This window comes from Chrysochloris asiatica, unplaced genomic scaffold (genome assembly GCF_000296735.1).
Source record: "Chrysochloris asiatica unplaced genomic scaffold, ChrAsi1.0 scaffold00293, whole genome shotgun sequence".
NCBI lineage: Eukaryota > Metazoa > Chordata > Mammalia > Afrosoricida > Chrysochloridae > Chrysochloris > Chrysochloris asiatica.
The window spans coordinates 2,590,354-2,610,036 of record NW_006408811.1 but is presented as its reverse complement, the minus strand read 5'-3'; the positions used below and the strand labels follow the sequence as shown (position 1 = coordinate 2,610,036).

At 41.0% G+C, this 19,683-nt stretch overlaps 1 protein-coding gene across 1 annotated transcript in view; it reads left to right on the top strand.

The window, feature by feature from the left end:
- The first annotated feature begins 1,105 nt into the window (after positions 1–1,105).
- FYB (FYN binding protein) overlaps positions 1,106–19,683 on the top strand; it is a 164,785-nt gene continuing 146,207 nt past the window's right edge. The window contains exon 1 of the mRNA XM_006874683.1: positions 1,106–2,246. Within this exon, the coding sequence (XP_006874745.1) occupies positions 1,127–2,246 (1,120 nt within the window). The 5' untranslated portion in view covers positions 1,106–1,126. The remainder of the gene's footprint in view (positions 2,247–19,683) is intronic.

The window sequence follows — 19,683 nt, the reverse complement described above, 5'->3', positions numbered from 1 at the left end:
TTTTTGCAGCATCTGTTTAATAAGCACTGTACCGGGAACCACTAGGTCAGCAGTTTAAGGCCACCAGAGGCTCCATAGGAGAAAAATGAGGCTTTCTGCTCACACAAAGATGTACAGTCTTGGAAGCACTATATAGGGTTTCTATGAGTCGGAACCAACTCCCAACTCGACAGCACTTAACAACAACAATATGTGTAGTATCTAGCTCAGTGCCAGTATATGCACTGGGCTCATATAGGTGCTTTGGAGCGCAAAGGAGAAGAAGACTGAACTTGAGAACCAGAACTCACTGCCTCCTGTGCTTGCTACTGTGAGCCCTTAAATTTGTGACATTACATTTCCAATAATGAGCATTTCCATTTATTGAATCTATGAGCCCTGTATGATAAGCACTGCACTGCTAATGGCAAGCCTGGCAGTTCAAACCCACCAGCAGTTCATGGAATCCTTATACAAGGTTGCTGTGAGTTGGAACCGACTCAAAGGCACACAACAAGAACAACAAGAGTGACAACATGACCGATACAGAAGCCAGAAAGGCAGCCTATAAATGCTTTCTCTAATGTACATAAAAGAGAGAGAGAGGGGGGCTGGTGGGCTTGAACCACCGACCTTGTGGTTCACCGTGCAGTACTTATCATACCGAACCATGAAAGATCTTACTATATATTTTTTTAATGTGGTTTCTATTTAAGAGTCTCAATTGTACCCTGTAGGAAAAGTCATTTGTTAAGTCACTTCCATATTTTTTAAGTTAAAAAAAAAAAAGGGAAAGAAATATAAAATTAGAATAAATCTGACACAATAGCTAGAGAAGCAGTGAGAGGAAAGGGGAAAGAGAAATTGTTGCTTAAGCAAAAAATAAACAAGTCAGTTTAACAGGAGTAAAAGAAAAAGTATATGCAAAAAAGCAGCTCGCCCTCTTCGAGAAATTCTCACAACTGATTTTGCCATAGAGGAAGGTAAGTGTTACAATATCTCGCTAACCAATCAGCAGCCTTGCTGGCCTCAAACCAGGAAACCCTTTAAAGTATAGTATTTTGAACTGTGCAACTGAGACTTCTGGCTCTCAGCTAGTTTTTGTTCCCTGTGCTTGTAGGATGGAAAACCAGATGTGAAGTCTCTCATGGCGAAGTTTAACACAGGGGGCAATCCCACAGAGGAGGTCAACAGCCGACCCTTCAAAGTCACAGGGCAGAACTCACCTTCAGGAATACAAGCAAAAAAGAATTTATTCGACAACCAAGGAAATGCCAGCCCTCCTACAGGACCCAGCAACGTGCCTAAATTCGGGGCCCCCAAACCACCTTTTGGAGTAAAACCACATTCTGAGGAAAAGACTGACAAGGAGTCCAAACCCCCATTTCTAAAGCCTACCCCTGGAGGCAACCAAAGGTTTGGGGCACTGGCAAATACGCCCAACAGAGACCCTGAGGTAAAAGTAGGAGCTTTGAAACCTGTAACCCCCAAGACCAACAATTTTCCCAAAGAAGATTCCAAACCAGTGTTTCCCCGGCCTTCTGGGAATAAGTCATCGCTTCAGAGCGTAAACCAGGACGAAGTAAAGCCACCAGGCCCAAAGGCCTGGTCTAATCCTCCAGGCCAGGAAAATGAACAGAAGCAAGTTTTCCCAAAATTGGCTGGGGTTAAAGGCAAGTTTATGTCAGCCCCTCAAGAACCTGACACCAAACCCCACTTTCCCAAACCCGCCTTTGGCCAGAAGTCTTCCTTGAGTACCGATGCTTCCCAGGAAGATGAGAGCCCCACTAAGAATGCATCTCCACAGAGAGGACCCCCTACTTCCCTAGGAGTCAAATCTAAATCGGGCCCTTTAAAACCAGCCAGGGAAGATCCAGAAAATAAAGACCCTGGAGGTGATGTATCAAGTTCACCTTTTCCTGGAGTGGTTCTGAAACCCACGGCAAACAGAGGGGTCCCTGGCCTCTCCAAAAATGCTGAAGAAAAAAAAGAAGAAAGAAAGATAGATGCTGCTAAGAATGTCTTCCTGAGCAAAATGAATCAGGAGGAGGAAGCATCTCCTGCCAAGTTCCCTAAGGTGCCTTCTAAGCTGACAATGGGAGGACCGTGGGCCCAAAGTCAAGAGAAGGAAAAGGCGGACAAAAGTTCAGCCATACCCAAGAAGAAGCCATTGCCTCCTTTATTTACCTTGGGCCCCCCTCCAGCAAAACCAAGCAGACCACCAAATGTTGACCTGTCAAAATACCGGAAAAACGCTCCTGGAAACTGTGAGTCCCTGTCTCATTTTCTACTTAGTATGTTTGTTTCTACAGCAGAGTATGTTCTAACTTCTGGAGGGAAAAGCAATGACATGGCATGATCCCATAACTGGTCCTCGTGCTGAATTTGGTTTGGCAGTTTCTTCTTGGGTGTGGTAGGTCTGAGAAGGTAGGAGGTCTTAGTTCTGTGTAGGCATTCTGTGAAAAAATGCCTTGGTGGCCTGGTTTTGAGGTGGAATGCATCTATTTGGGTTGATAAATGGTTTTGCTTAATGACCAACATTTCATTTACTTCCTTACTTGAAACTTCATTTCTGTGGGATGTCATTAAGATACATAAAAAGAATTACATAGAAAAGTTAAACAAACCTCTAACTTTTGACTAGAGGCAAAATGACCAGAGGCAATTTGGCTCCTGTCTCCCCTCCCCACCTAAGGGACATTTAGCAATGTCAGGAAGCTTTTTTGTTTGTCACACCTGGAGAGTTCTACTGGTATTTAGTGGGTTATTGCTAAATACTCTACAATTCACAGGAATTATCCACAGAACTGTCTTATCTGGCCCAAAGTGTCAGTAATGCTGAGGTTAAGAAACACTTCTCAAAGGGGTTCTAAATGTTCACACAATTCATTGTACATTTCCTAAAACCCAGTATTCAAATAAGAGACAGGCAGGACTCTTGTGAAATGGCAGTTTCTGTTGAGTATTTTGACTGTTTTCCATTTCCCAGTATAAAGTTTTCTGACATTTTCTGGTTCCTAAACTAGCAAATACCAGAGCCAGGACAGTTAAATCAGAATCGTTTAATTTTGCCACCAGAGACATGGATAAATTACTACCCCATGCGGTACAATTCAGCACTGAGTGACATGGTCAGACTTTGTAACTCTGAACAGTGATCAGAAGCACAAGCTTAGTCATGCCCTGATAATATTTTAGGTAGATGATATGCAACTGTTACTTTTTTGTGGGGGGCAAAAAAAGGAGGATGTTTACCCGGAACTCTAGCACCGTAAGGCATTACTTCTTCTTACAAAATGATGGTCTCATGAAAGCAGATGATGCAGGATCAGCCACGTTTCATTCCCGGGTCAACTCCACAGCAATTAACAACAAAGCCGTTCTAGGACTAACAGTTGTGGGTCTTTGATTTCCTTGCTGTGCTATGTAATGTGTCATCTTCCTGAGAGCCATATTTCAGTGTTTATAAACAGGTTGGTTGGTCCAATCCTCCATTAGTTCTATCGTGTGAAAAGCAAGTTTGGAATGAGGCTGTGCTGACCTAGATTCAGCCTGGTTGCACCTGAGGTTCCTTCTTCCTCTGTCATCTTCTTGTTTCAATTCTGCTTCATAACTCAAAACTGTTATACTTCTAAGGACTTCTAAACCATATTTTTTCTGTGCCTCAGATAAAAATTGAACTGTCATAACTTCATTGTACAGCTGTAACTTCAAGTGGGGGGTGAGGGGAGATGTGGAGTGGAGGAACCATTCTGATGGGAAATCGAAAGCCTTTGAAAGCCTTCTTCCATGTCCTCCATGTTTAACTTCCACTCCACGACCAAGTTCCCTTAATGAAGTTCTATTATTAGGTTCCATCGAATGGGTTCCCACTCATAGAAACACGATCTATTCCTGCTCAGTCAATCCTCACTATTGTTTCATTTGAGTCCATTGCTGCTGCCACTGTGTCACTGTTTGGACAATGTTCTGCCACGCTTCATAATGTTTTCATTTCTTCTGGCACTTATCTGACAGTGTCCGGCTGTTGTACATGTGGTTGTCAGAGACTAAACATTCACAAGTAGTCCACCTCTCCTTCTTCCTAGTCTGTCTTAGAAAAAAGGCTCTGCTGAAACCTGCCCACCACTGGTGACCCTTCCAGTATTTAAAGTACCATGGAATAGCTCCCAGCATCACAGCATCACGCAAGTCACCACAGTACAACAAACTGATAGATGATCAGTGGCATGAAGTGCTAATAAAGTCATCTATCTGGTCTGCACAGTGGCCACTGAGGCAGGCCTGGCAACATTAGTATTGAGCTGAATTTCAAGGCAGCAAAGCAACAAGGGACACAGGGATAATTGCTAAGTCGGCAAAGTAATCCTTACACTCTGTATTAATTTCTTAATTCTAGCCTCACAGTTGTAAAAGCTAGAGGTCTTATTTCAGGGACATGCTCTTTCCGAAGGCTCTGAGATATCTTTTCCTGTTTCCTCCAGCTTCTGGTATCACCAGGTGGTCATCAGCCTTAGCTTGTGATGTGTAACTCTAATTTCTGTCAGTCTTCACATGGGCATCTTTCCTGTATGCCTGCCGCCGTCCCTCTTCTCTTCTGTATATAAGGACACCACTCATTGAATTAAGACCTTCTGGCCCAACCTCAATCTGACCTCATGTTAAATGATAACATCAAGTGTTCAATTTCCAAACAAGGTCACTTTATAGGTGCCAGGAGTGAAGATCTTGTCTACCATTTGTTCGGTCTTCTAAACCTCTGCCCGACAGACACCGTTCTTCAGAATGCTTAGTGTGCATTCATCTTCCTTGATACCTAACACAAGATCCTAATCCCCTCACACTTCTTGCACAAATAGTAGCATTTTGTATTCAACACCTGACCCTGGATTGCTTTTTCTTTTCAAAATAAATCCTAGATATCTTTCCACATTTTAATAAAGAGCAACCTATTCTTTTTGAGAATGGTGTAATATTCTTATAAACAGATAGCTAGCTTAACTGATTTAACAATTTATTTCATTTCCGAACTTCTCCTCTCAGAAATAATGTTGCTGAGAATAACCTTATAGGTAGCTGCCAACTTAGGACAGGGTTCTATTCTTCTTAATTCTGTTGCAAATGGAATGCCTGGTGATACCTCTTTGCAATTCAGTGTGACTTGCAAGTGGGGGACTTCTTGAATGTGATAAAATAAGTTTTTATTTTCTGAATACAGCTGTGTCTGTTGACCCTTAATGTCTTCACAGCCGTTTTTCCTAATTCATGCTAGAAGTAGTAAGAAATTTAGCATTCCATTTAGGAAGGTTAAAAATATATCAAATTAAAAGCATTTCTTCATGTTATGTGGTAACTATAGGCCAGTCTGAGGAGCTGGCAAAGAAGTAAATTTTGGTGTAGCAAAATAAGTTCAAGGATTCCATTTATCCTGAGTGGAAACTTATTAATTTATCATTTTTTAAGTGTGGATTATGGCTCAGAGAGATGTGATTTATCCAAAATCATACACTCAAGATTCAATCTATGTCTCCAGATTCCAAGTTCAGTACTTTATCCATTTATCATCCTGCCTCAATATGATATGTATGTTTGTGTTTATTTTCTGTGCATGTGTGTATAAAATACAATTTATACTGAATGTATGTATGGGCATGCATCATTACAAATGCAAATACACAGTTTTAATATATCTAAAGCGCTCTGGTAGCTGCCATCTCATTTAATTTTCATAGTGTCCCATGAACCAGGTAAGGTAATTTTATGATCACATTTTAAACCAAGGAGCAGAGTATCTAGGGCAACAGCAAGGCACACAAATAGAGCAGGGAGTGATATGGGAGTTTGTTGCCATGTAATGTGGCCTTCAGAATCAGTAGACCTGAGTTTTAAGCTCTCTACTCACTTATTTATCAACTGTAACTTCAGTCAGATTACACTATTTCTTTCCATCTCAGTCAAGTTTTCTTGATTTGAAAGAAGTGAAGATAATGCCAATTATTTCACAGGTATATTGAAAGCTCATAAGATAATTAAGATAACATTTAAAGTACTTAACACTGTATTTGTTGTTGTTGTTGTTGAGTGCCATCAAGTCGCTCTGACTCATAGTAACCCTGTATAGGGCTTCCAAGGAGCAGCTGGAGGGTTTGAAGTGCCAACCTTGTGATTCACAGTCCAGTGCTGATCCTACAGTGCCATACCTATTTAGGACGTAGTAATAGATTTGACACTGTAGGATCAGCACTGAACTTCGTACCACAAGGTTGATTGTTCAAACCCACCAGCTGCTCCTCAGAAATCCTATATGGGGTTACTATGAGTCAAAACCAGCTTGGCGGCATTTAACAATAACAACCAATAGCTAGTAAAATGAGTAAGCTCTGTCTATAATTCACTATTGCTATTAGTATTAGAGTCGCTACGAGTTGGAATCAACTTGACGGGACTTAACAACAACAATTAGCATTAGAACTTTATTCCCAGCCTCCTAATGCTTTCATTATTTTATATTATGAGGAATATTCTAGGATCCATGAAAATGCATTTGACGTACATCCCATGTGTATTAAATAAATTTATTAATGAGATATATAGATATAAAATCACAGCAAAGAGTTAAACAATGCCTGAAGAGAGAGTTGTACCAGAAAAGCCTGGAAATGAAGTCTACATTCCCTCCCCATTTCCAACACACAGAAGGTACAGCGCATTGAGTTGTGTCCAGGTGGTGTTAGACAATGGTCACCAAGAGGTGTTGTCACCTCCCATGACTAACACCAAGGAAAGTCATTTTGCTTAGCCAAACCGAGTTGTAGAAAGACCATGAAACCAGGATGAAGCCACTGATATCATCAAGATTAATGTTTTCAAGGCCATTATTTCCCATCCACTATGCCACACACACTCCCTGTTACCCGTCAACTTAGAAGAAATAACTTTGCCTGATTTACTGTGGATCGTGATCAGCCATTTGGACTGGCCACTTCAGGAAAAATACTCCTGGTTGTGCTGCTGTGGACCCTAACTTCTCCTGAGTTTAGAGTTTTAGTCCAACCCTGACAAATTTACAGTCCAAATGCATCAGGTGTGGTATGCATTTTCAGATAGCAGAGCTTCAGAATAAATTATTTGCCACATAGTTGAACTAGAACATTTACTCATTTGCTTATAATAAAATGGGAATGAACAGAGATTTTATGCTTTAGAAAAACTCAGATTCTACTGTTGTTGTTGTTGTTAAGTGCCGTCGAGTTGGTTCCGACCCATAGCGACCCTGTACAGGGTTTCCGAGGGTGTAAATCCTTATGGGAGTAGAAAGCCTCATCTTTCTCCCGGGGAGCGGCTGGTAGTTTCGAACCGCTGACCTTAAGGTTCGCAGCCCGATTCGTAACCACTACGCTACCAGAGCTCCTTCTACTAGCACGTATTTATTCACGGAGATTCTATAGATACCAGTTGGAATGCTTTGCTAGTGAGATTTACCCACAGAAGACTGTTTTATTTTCACAAACGAAATTATGGTGGTGGTGGTTATGTGCCGTGAAGTTGGTTCCGACTCATAGCGACACGGTCTCCGAGACTGTAAATCTTATGGGAGCAGAAAGCCTCATCTTTCTCCCGCAGGATAGCTGGTAGTTTAGAACTGCTGACCTTAAGGTTCGCAGCCCGATTCGTAACCACTACGCTAACTAAAACTTCCACTAATAACACAGCCTTTCAGAACTGTAATACTGTTTCCTTAACTGTTTCATTACTTTCTTTCCAAGCTTACATCCAATTCTTTTAAACCTCTTCCCTAGACATGCCTTCCATTTTTTATTGCCTGTGTCCAATATATTAACCACGTAAAATGTATTTCATTCATTGAGAGTTACATTGCCCTATGTATTTCTCCCAAGAGACCAATGATAAAGGGATTATGTGCTGAAACTAAAGCTCAGAGAAGTACCTTGCCCAGAGCCATAGTAAATAAGCCATGGGCTTATTCTCACATCACTCTGATTCCATTTATAACTCTCGTGAGATATAAACTGTCACGAGATGACAAATCAAGCATAAATGAAACCCCCAAACCCTCCTTCCTCTCCCTTTCTCTGTTCTTTGGTTGAAACATGGTTTTGTTTGCTTGTTTGTTGAAGTATAAATACTGCTCACGGCACTGCAGGATAATGTACTGTACCACAATGTCGGTTTGAATCGGCGGACCTTGGAAATCCTATTCAGGGTCACTATGAGTCGGAGCCGACTCAGTGGCACTTAACAACAATAAGAAGTCAGAATGTAGTACTAAAACTATCGAGAATTTAGCAATGATGTTAGCAAATTAGACAACCTCTGTTTGATAGATTTGCTCTCAATTGACTAGAGCTTAGATGTAGAATTATTGATCACACAAGATCTTTGTTGCATATTTAGATAGTTCATTTATTTGTATAGCATAAGCTTGAAAATAACATGTCGTTTAGCTGAAATGGAACTAGTAACATTATTTTCCCAGAACCATTTAAGACTGCAAAAGACCAAAGTTTACAAAATCCAAAATATCAAAATGCTATTTCCTTGGATTACTTGTGGTTCTTTGTTGTTGTTGTTGTTGTTAAGTGTCATAGGTTCTGACTCATAGTGACTCTGTATAGAGTTTCCAAGGAGTGGCTGGGGAGTTTGAACCGCCAACCTTGCAGTTCAAATGACCTTGTGGTCAAGTGTTTATCCCACAGCATCACATCAGGACTAGCAATTAAAGGGATGCTTCCTCAATCTCTTAACAACAAATTTAGGTTGTTAAGAAACCCTGGCCTAACTCCATGTTTGTATGTGGTGGTGGTGGCTATGTGCCGTGGAGTCAGTTCCAACTCTTAGTGACTCTGTATAGGGTTTCTGAGGTTGTAAATCTTTACAAGAGCAGAAAGTCTCATCTTTCTTCCCTGGAACAGCTAGTAGTTTCAAACTGCTGACCTTGAGGTTAGCAGCCTGACTTGTAACCACTACATTACCAGAGTATGTAGGAATTCGTTTAAATAAATAAGTAAATAAATACTGACAGAAATATTCAATTCAACCCCTTTTCTGATGTTGTTCTTAATATTTAAAAGAAACAAAAACTCACTTTTCTGTGTGTTTACTGTAGGAACAATCCATTAAGCATCTTGACAGCTAAAGGTTAGAAAGCCAGAGTCACAGGGGGTATTAGCAAAGAACTGATGGTGTAAGCCCCTGAGTAAAACAAATAAATGAATTAACAAACTTGCCTGCTAACTGGAAGGTTGGAGCTTTGAGTATCCAGAGACCCTTAGAAGAAAGATCTGGCATTCTACTTCAGAAATAACAGCTGTTGAATGCTCTATGGAGCACAGTTCTACTCTGGCACACATGGGGTCAGAATTGACAATCACAACTGATTTATTTGGTTATGATGTGAGATGAAGTGACCTGACCCCTCTCTCCATATGCTTATGAATCACTATAATCCAGCCTCCGTCAGATCTGTACAAGGTGCGCCAGCTATTTTCACCAGCAACTTATGTCTGGGAGAGGAAGGTCTTCCTTGAATTTCTGGTGTGGTGCTGTGAGCTAATGCGCCAGACTGAAAAGTCATTTGAACTGCAAGGTCGCCAGCTGCTCCTCGGAAATCCTATACAAGAACCGACCAGAAGGCACTTAACAACAACGAAGTCTTCCTTGATAGGCCCTAAACCTGTAGTCTTTTTATTTCTATCCTTCTCCTTTTACACGTGCCCTCTTAAATAGCCCTGTTGTTATTGTTGTTAAGCGCCGAGTTGGTTCCGACTCATAGTATAGGGGTTTGGAGACCATAAATCTTTACAGGAGCAGAAAGCCTCCACTTTCTCCTGCGGGGTGGCTGGTGAGTTTGAACTTCCAACTCTGTGGTTAGCAGTCTTGTGCTTATCCTGTAGTGCCACCAGAGTTGGCTAAAAATGGACATTTTATCTATTAATTTAAAGCTACAGCCATCAAGTTGATTGGACTCACAGCACCCTACAGGGCAGAATAGAACTAGCCCTTAGGGCTTCCCAGGCTGTAAGTCTTTAACTTCAGCAGAAAGCCTCATATCAATACAATTATTGCTGTAAGCCAAGATCAGAAAAAGCCATTATAGGACCATGGTCAAATAGAAATTTGACCATAGGCAGGTTTCTTCACAGCAGGATTTCTCCAAGTATTAAAGTGCTATGTTGGCACGCACAGTTGGTTAAGCATTAGACTGCTAATGGCAAGGTCAGCAGTACAAACTTACCAGCCACTCGCAGGAGAAAGATGAGGTTGTCTGCTGTGAAGATGTCCAGCCTCAGAAACGCTGCAAATCAATATGAGTCAGGTTCAACTCGATGGTAGTGCATTTAGAATTTTCTTTTCCTTTTTTACCTTATATTTGGGATGCAACAAGGGCCATAAAAAGCAATCCTTTTCAGGAGTATTTGATCTGAACACTTTCATTAAAATGTCTCACAGCACTGGGGCTGTTTCAGAACTGGTGCACAGACTGGAACTGAAAGGTTCCTCAGCTTAGCGTACTTCAACTTGAGGTGGCTTCAAGGTCCCCAGCACATTGTGCTACTTTCTGATTCTCCAGAGGCCTGGGGCATTTTTATGGCACGTAAAGGAGTTGTGATAGCGTAGTGGTTATGAATCAGGCTGCTAATCTCACTGTCAGCTACCAGCTGTTCTGCGGGAGAAAGAGGAGGCTTTCTGCTCCCGTAAAGATTTACAGCCTCGGAAACCCTGTACAGGATCACTTTGAGTCAGAACCGACTCCATGGCACATAGCAACAACAACAACATCCACTCTTAGATTGAACTCTAGCCAAAGCCTAATCAATTTCTCTTACCTCCTTGATTTCTGGGAAAACACTTTTCCATAAAACCTCAAGTTCTTCCTTCTATTCCAGGTTGAAACTTCTGAGAAACTGGGAACCATTAGACAACATTGTTGTTAGTTGCCATTCAGTTGACTCCCACTCATGAGGACCTATGCACAACACAAAGAAACATTGCCCAGCCCTGCCGCCATCTTCCAAACATTGGTCAAATCCATCCTTGTGACCACTGTGTATTTTGAGTGTCTTGCAACCTGAGGGGTCCATCTTCCAGCACCGTATTAGACAATATTTTCTTATGAGTCACAGGGTTTTCAATGGCTGCTATTTGGAAGTGAATTGTTATATCTTTCTTCCTAATGTTAGTCTCAAAGCTATCCTGACCTGTCTGCCATGAATGACCTTGCTGGTATCTGAAATATCAGTGGCATAGCTTCCAGCATGTCAGCGATATGCAAGCCACTGAGTATGACAAACTGACATACAAGTGGTAAGTTAGGCAGGTGATGTGGCTTTATGTTCATAACAGAAATATGGAAAAATTGCCTAAATAATTGGCATTATGTCAACTTAGTAGTGTTTATGTAATATCAAAGAAAGTAGGGCCACTTATAACTTGCATAAATATTTTAGAATGGCTGGCTTACCCTCAGTGTATGAAATGTATTATGGTAGTATTTACAGTTCTGGTGTGGCACGGTATGTTAATGCGCCAGACTGCAAAATCATTTGAACTGCAACGGCGTCGGGTCAAACTCACCAGCCGCTCTTTGAAACCCTATACAGGGTCGTCATGGGTCGGAACCGACTCAACGGCACTTAACAACAACAAAAACAAAGCATATTGCAAATCTGCTTCCAAACATTCACTTCCTGAAATGTTCATGCAACCCACACAGGTAAAGTGCAGTAAAATGAAATTGCAGTTATCTGCAAAATGAAGAGGCACAAAAGCAAAGATAGTAAAGTCTAATAATTAAATATTAAATGCTTGCCAGTCTTTACAATGTCTCATTTTTGACTCAAAGAAAGCACTCTTTAAAATAGAAACCTTTTTTTCTGGACTGACTTATCTTTTAACTCTGCTTACATAAGTAAAATATAAAAGTTTTAACTAGCTAGGATTGTTGTTGTTAAGTGCTGTCGAGTCAGGTCCTACCCATAGCGACCCTGTACAGGGTTTCCAAGAGTGTAAATCTTTACAGGAGTAGAAAGCCTCACCTTTCTCCAGCGGAGCAGCTGGTAGTTTCGAACCGCTGACCTTAAGGTTCGCAACCCGATTCATAACCACTACGCTACCAGAGCTCCTTATAGTGAGCCATTATTATGTGTGTGCCAATGACTAGTCTGCTTAATTGGTAGTAGCTGCCTTACATCATACAATCTACTAAAATCATTTCCAAGTCAATTTTTCCAGAATATGTATTTGGTACTACAGGACCTTCTTTTTTATTTTTGTAACTTTTTGTTGTGAATTGAGTGAACATTTATAGAGCAGATCATCAGTTTTACATTCAGTAAATCTTACACTTTGTTTCATCTCTGCTGCAATCTCTTCAGTATAACATCACTTATTCAGCTTCCTCCTTGTGATTCCTTGTTCCCATTCCTCCTCCTTTCCCTACCATCCTGAATTTTGTCCTTAGGCAAATGCTGCCCTTTTGTTCTTGAGTGATTTTGGCCATCTATGATGTGCATACCTCATAAGTGTTATTGTACCACTGATATATCTATCTATTGTTGTTGTTAAACCATTGAGTCAGTTCAGACTCATAGCAACCCTCTATGGGGTTTCCGAGGAGCAGCTAGTGGATTTGAACTTCCAACCTTGTAGTTCGAACGGACGATGCAGTTGAGTGCTTATCCTACAGTTCCACACCAGCACTCCTGTCTACTACATGGCTGAAGATTGAGCTGTGTACAGTTCCAGAAGGGTGACCAAGGGCCATAGTTTCGGGGTTCCATCAGTCTCTATGTGACCAGCAAACCTGGTCTTTTTTATGATTTTGAGTTTTGTTCCACATTTTCTCCCACTCTATCAAGAATCTTCTAATAGGATCCCTTTCCCAATAGTTGTTAGTGGTAGGCAGGCACTATCTAGTTCTGGTCTCAGCATCATAGAGACTAATGTTCATCATATGGTCATTGAACAACTTGTGTTCCTGTGTCTTCAATTTTCATCCCTCTTCTTTTCTCCAATTCTTGATGGTCACTCAAGAACTTTTAAGATCCAGTTACCACTCACCAGAGGAGGATCTCGAGCATTGTCTTTGTGGACTATGTTATGCTAATTGACCAGAGTGTTCACTGAGAGCTCTTCTCTGCCTTGATGAACAAAGTTTCTGAATATGGTGGGTTCATATGCTAAGAGCACTGTCTTTCTACATATGTGTTTTATTTTCAAAGCAAAATGAAATTAATTTTTGCAATACAGGAGTAACCCCAGTTACTGGAAATACAAAATTATACATGGGCGCAGGACTCCTATTTTTACAAGAATATTTGGAAATATCCTACGCCTTTGTTGCTGTCAAGTGTCGCTGAGTCGGTTCCAACTCACAGCAATCCTGTATAGGGTTTCTGAGGCTGTAAATATTTATGGGAGCAGAAAGCTTCATCTTTCTCAAGCGAAGTAATTAGTGAACTCAAACAATCAACCTTGTGGTTCACAGTCCAGGGCTTATCCTACAGGAATAAGCAGGATAATAATATGTTGGTCCTAAAACTCTGGGCACCATTCTTGAACTCCAGAATTTTTTTTTTTTTTTTTTTTGGGGGGGGGTCATTGTTTTATTCCAGCACATGAAAACTGGGAGCAAAAGTTAGATACATTCAGCTGATAATCTAAACTATTAGTAAACAGATTTACAAGAAACGAATTTCTCTTCTGCTTAAATTGCCACATAGGAAAAGAATTTTCGTTACTTCTGGCGTATGGAAGTTAGAAAAAAAAACATCACAAACACGCAATAGAAAAGTAACTGAAGGTGAGACATCTGGTTAAAAACAACAAAAAGTCCAAACAAAAAAACCGTGTGAGGTTTTTTCCTCTTCCAAAGTGAGACCCCAGCATGGTAGTATCAGCTGTTTGAATGTTTTAGGATGGATCACACCAGTCTGCAGCTGCCTTTCTGCCTGTTACGTTGGCTTTTTCAGTTAATGCCATTCTCCTGGCAATGGAGAGGGTGTTTGGTGAGTGGCAATTTGTCTGTTGACTTCGTAAAGAGGGCTGTAGGGAAAGACTCTTACCACATGATGCCTTTTGCTTTCTGAGTTTTCTCAGAACAATAAAGTAATTCATTTGATTTTCAAAAATAACCTGTGTGGTGGTGTTAGGTACTATGGAATTGGCTCCCACTCACTGTGATCCAGTGTACTATGTTGTTGTTGTTAAGTGCCGTCGAGTTGGTTCTGACCCATAGCGACCCTGTTAGGGTTTCTGGTAAGCAGCCGGTGAGTTTGAACTGCCGACCTTGCAGTTGAAAGGACTTTGCATTAATCCACAGCGCCACACCAGGATTCCTATAGAATGACCAATACCCAGTACTGCACCAATTAATTAACCAGACCACTAATCAACTGTCAAAAAAAAATGGCTAAGCAAATAAGCATTGTAGATCTCCAAGGTACATTTAGAGTATTAGAGTATATTGAAGTGTCTGGGTGGTGTAACTTGTTAAACATTTAACTGCTTACTGAAAGGTTTGCAGTTTGAACCCACCCAGACTGGCTGCAGAAGAAAGAACTGGCAAACGACTTTTGAAAGCTCACAGCTTTGAAGACCCTGTAGAGCAATTCTACTCTGCACATAGGAGGTCACGATCAGTTAGAACCAACTCAGTGGCAAGCAGTTTGAGATTTTCTTTTGCGTTTTTTTTAACCTTATTCTATAATAAAAGTTATTCAACTTTATTCATAAATTGTTATAATGGAAGTTATTCAACTTTTATCAGGTAAAGAAAGAAATCTACTTTTTATCCAGAAAAGATGAGTTCTAGTCTCCCTTAGTGGTTCATGTTAAGACCTTGAACAATATCTGTTTGTTGTTAAACATTGTCAAATCGGTTCTAACTTACAGCAACCTTGTATTGGATTTCCAAGGCTGTACAACTTTGTAGAAGTAGAAAAAGTAGTTGGTGGGCCCTACTCTCCATCCTTAAGCTTCTGGTTCACCTAGATTGAGTGACAAAGAGCCCACACACACCTACACACACTGTGAGAAAGATAAAGAAAACTGTGGCTTCCTCCTCGGCTATTTTTCAAAAAAGTTTTAAGTAGAAGAAGAATGAAGCAAGTCTATAAAGTGCACTTGAGTCATCCATGTTTCTTTAAAGGAATTGTCTCAACCTAACATAATAAGTACAGAACCTCACTCACTCTTTGTAGGAAGGGGCTGCCTTTGATTTTTCTTAAACTTGGGTTCTTAGTCCTGGCGGGGAGAAATTACAGTGCTCTGGCTGAGTGGCGCAGAGCCAGATGTGCCTTGTAAATCGTTTGGGAGCTCTCTACCTCCTAGTTGGGGATTCTTGCTTTCTCTACTACACCTGAGTGAGTATCTAGTTTTCCTCTTATTTGGGTGTTATGTGACAAGGTGAAACAAACAAACTTAAAAAAGAAACCGTCAACTAGTTAATTCAGGTTCATAGAGTTTCTGAAACTGTAAATGCACCTTCTAGATCTTTTGCAAAATCTCTATCTACTAGGTGGGGATTCTTGCTTCCTCTACTACATCTGAATGAGTATCTAGTCATCTTATAATGGGTGGAATGTGAAAGGATGGGGGGGAGTGCCCTCTTGTTGACTCCAATTATATAGGGCTTCTGAGGATGCAAATCTTTACAGCAGTAGAAAGATCTCATCTTTTTTCTCTCAGAGAGACTGGTGGGTTTGAACTGCTCACCTTGTGGTTAGCAGACCTGTTCTTACCCTGCAGTGCCACTAGGGCTCTTTGTGGCAAGGGAGACAGCCTGTATCAATAAACCTAGCAGGTAGTGACATTCTGCCTCTCCTCATGGGCTTTCTCAATTATTTCTCATTTCCTAAGCACCATAATCTCTCTCTCTCTCTCTCTCTCCCTCTCTCTCTTTCCTTTAAATCTCCTTTCTTTGGAATCAAAGTTTTATGGGGTGTGAAGGCTAAAGAGATTGCTGAATTCTGAGTTACCAAAAAAGCAAACAAACAAACCAAAAAACATAAATCTATGGATGGTGCAAACAGTTAATGTGTTCAGCTGCTAACTGAAAAATTGGTGGTTCAGGTCCACCCAGAGACACTTCAGAAGTAGGTCTGACCATCTATGTGAAACAGAGTAAACCCTAGGGAGCAGAGTTCAACCCTGAGTTAGAGTAAATGCTATAGTAACTGGTTTTTCTTATTCAGACTTACTCCAAACAGAAGGTTTTATTGTTTTTTAACACTTGTTTAAAGCCTCCTCCCCATCTCTTTTGAGGGTAGTAGGTATCAGTGGGAAGCGATGGCTAGTGGGGAGGAAGTGGCTTTATTTTGTGTTGCTGTCAATAGTTGTGCATTACTAGAAGTGGACTGCTGCCAATCAGAATATATCCAGGAGAGTTTGATTGATCCTAATAGAAGTATGTTGTTTTTAGGTGCCATCCAGTTAGTTTTGACTCATAGTGACCCTGTATAGGGTTTCCAAGACTGTAAATCGTTATGGGAGCAGAAAGCCTCATCTTTGGCCTATAAAATGACTGGTGGGTTTGAACTGCCAACCTTGTGGTTAACAGTCCAATATTTATCCCACTGTGCCACCAGTGTGCCAGTAAGAAGTATGTTGTTGTTCAGTGTCATTGAGTTGGTTCCAAAACAGTAACGCTGTATGGGGTTTCTAAAGAACAACTGGTGGGTTTGAACTACTAACTTTGAGGTTAGCAGTCCAGTGTTTATATGACAGTGCCACATCAGGACTCTGTATACTTCAATAGAAGTATGTTGTTGTTGTTGTTAAGTGCTTTGGGGTCGTTTTGGACTCACAGCAAGCCTATATAAGGTTTCCAAAGAGCAGCTGGTGGATTTGAACTGTTGATCTTGTGGTTCACAGTCCAGTGCTGATCCTACAGTGCCTTATCAGGAGGTTAGTGCAGTAGTGTTATCCTCTACTGGATGGCTAACCAAAAGGTCAACAGTTCAAACCCACCAGTTGCTCCTTGGAAACCCTATACAGGATTGCTATGAGTCAAAACTGACTCAACAGCAGTTAACAACAAGAAAAACATAGCTACTTAAAAAATAGTAATGCTAAGACTGATGTTCTTCTACAAGGCCTGGATTTGAAAACTGTCAGGTTCTTTCCTGAGCTAACACATTACAAGGACACCCAAGCCAAACATTGTCCTTTGCACATACATTGTCCTGACTATTGTGACACTAAAGAGGACTCTAAGGAGAAAGATGACCAAACTGGATAGTTCTGACCAGCAAAGGATGTGATTTATATTCACAAGGAGCAAGAGAAGAATAAAACTGAGCCTGGGTCAGAGGCTCTCTAACATTTTATTTCATAAAAATGAGGCAGCATTCTCATTCTTAACACCTTGGATAGAACTCGGGAGACAAAATATTTATTCAGCACCCCCACATGATTCTGTCAGGTTGTTCCGGGGACATAATAGAAGACACTACAACCAGTGAGATCCATGGCAGTGGGAAATGGAGATAGAGGGGAAAGGAAAGGTCTCTAGACCATCGGTATTTTTCTCAAGACACAACAAATGCTGGAGCACTAAGACAGGATACTAGAAGTTAGTGATTATCATACCACGCAAATGCGTGCATAATCTACTGAAGCGAGTAGGTAGTGTCTTGTGGTTGGTCTTATAAACTTGCTTGGTTAGGAAAATTGCCAAGGTGATATTGAAATGTTGAACAACTGGCATGGTATAGTTTCCATCGCTCCCAGGACTAGACACTGGAGTCCTGGATGTTGTAGACTGTCAGGGTATTCATCCCTGGGGGGAGTCTGGAGCCCCCCAAGGCTCTGTGGTGACCATTGGTACCACAGGACTGGTGCCCACCATGATGCTCCACCACAAGACACCTGAAATCAAGGACCCTCACCACTCTCTCTTTCATTCCTTTCTTCCTTTTCTCTGTTCTCTGTCTCCTTTCATTTTCATTTCTTTTTCTCCCTTTACTCTGCAGTGGCTTTAAGGTTTGTACCGCTCAATATTTTTCACATGACATACATAATTACTACTCATCAGGTTTGAAAACCACACTTAGCACTACTGGTCATAAAAGGTCCCTGGGTGGCTCAGATGGTTTGAACCCACTCAGGGACACCGTAGCAGAAAGGTCTGACAATCTGCTTCATTATGATCACAGCCATGAAAACCCTACAGGTAATTCTACTCTGTAATGCTTCAGTTCACCTTGAATCAAAATGGACTTAACAGCAACAAATTTTGTTTTTGTTGTTGTTTTTTATGTCTTTTAGTAGTACTCAAGACATAGAAAAAAAGTAAGCCTTAAGATAAACAGGTAAATAAAATTCACATTAAAAATCTGACTGTAATTATATGTTGTTAGGTGCTGTCGAGTCATTTCCAACTCATAGTGACCCTGTGCACAGCAGAAAGAAACACTGTCTGGTCCTGTCCCACCTTCACAATTGTTACACTTGAGCCCATTGCTGCTACCACTGTGTCGATCCATCTCATTGGGGTCTTCCTGCTTTTTGCTGACCCTCCACTTTACCAAGCATGATGTCCTTCTTTAGGGACTGCTCCCTCCTAATAATATGTCCAAAATAAAAGAGATGGAGTCTCAGCATCCTGGCTTCTGAGGAGCATTCTGACTGTACTACTTCCAACACAGATTGTAAGACTGTAAAAAAGAGCTGCTACTATGTTAATAGTTGGAGTCCTGGTATGGTGCTGTGGAATTACAAATGGATTGCTAACCACAAGGTTGGTGAGTCAAACTCATTAGCAGCTCTTTGGAAATCCTTTACAGGGTCCCTAGGCATCAGAACCAACTCTTCGGCTCTTAAGAACAACACTATATTGTTAGGATCATGGTGATAGAAGACATCACAGCCCTGTCCAATGTGACCACTCTTGGTCCTTTGTGAAGTGGTGATAGCACCACTTAACCCAAGATCTGATCATGATGTTTCAGGGATGAGAGGAGTGAAAAATACTGCATGCTTATGTTCTGAATCAGATGTGTGTCTAAATGCAACTACATTGGCCCAGTTATCCCCCTCTGGAGTTAACACATCATTTGGTATCAACATTGAGCTTATCCTTCAACATTTTCTAGTGTCTTAAATATCTAACCTTCAGAATAGGTCAATGTTCATGTAAAACTTAAAGGGCATTGTGTTTGTTGTGTGCCTTGAAGTTGGTTCTGATCATAGTGACCCTGTAGGACAGGAAAGAGCTTCCCCATAGAGATTACTAGGCTGTAATCTTTGCTGGAGCAGATCATTAAGTAAGTCTTTTCTCCCATGGAATTGCTAGTGGGCTCAAATTGCCAACCTTTCGGTTACAGCCAAGTGCTTACTCATTGTACCACCAGGACTCCTTTAAAGGAAATTGGGTCAATGCAAAAGAAAGTTAGGCCATTGTCCTAAAATAATGACTGTCTTGGTTTTGTAATGTGTGCTAGCTGAATCTTTAAAAGGCATGTGCGTTGGAAGAAAAGCACTCTCAGGTTTAGATGCTACAGACAGATTCCAGTGTTTGAGTCTGGTGGAGGTGGCATTGATAAAAACATTTAGTCAGGTTTGTCACTGTATTTTTGTAAGCTGGAAACTTGTTTTTAATCTTGCTGTGGAGTGCAAGGAAAACTTACAGAAAGCACTCTGAACATTAGCGATTATGAGAAGTGGAATGGAAAGAGAAGAGCA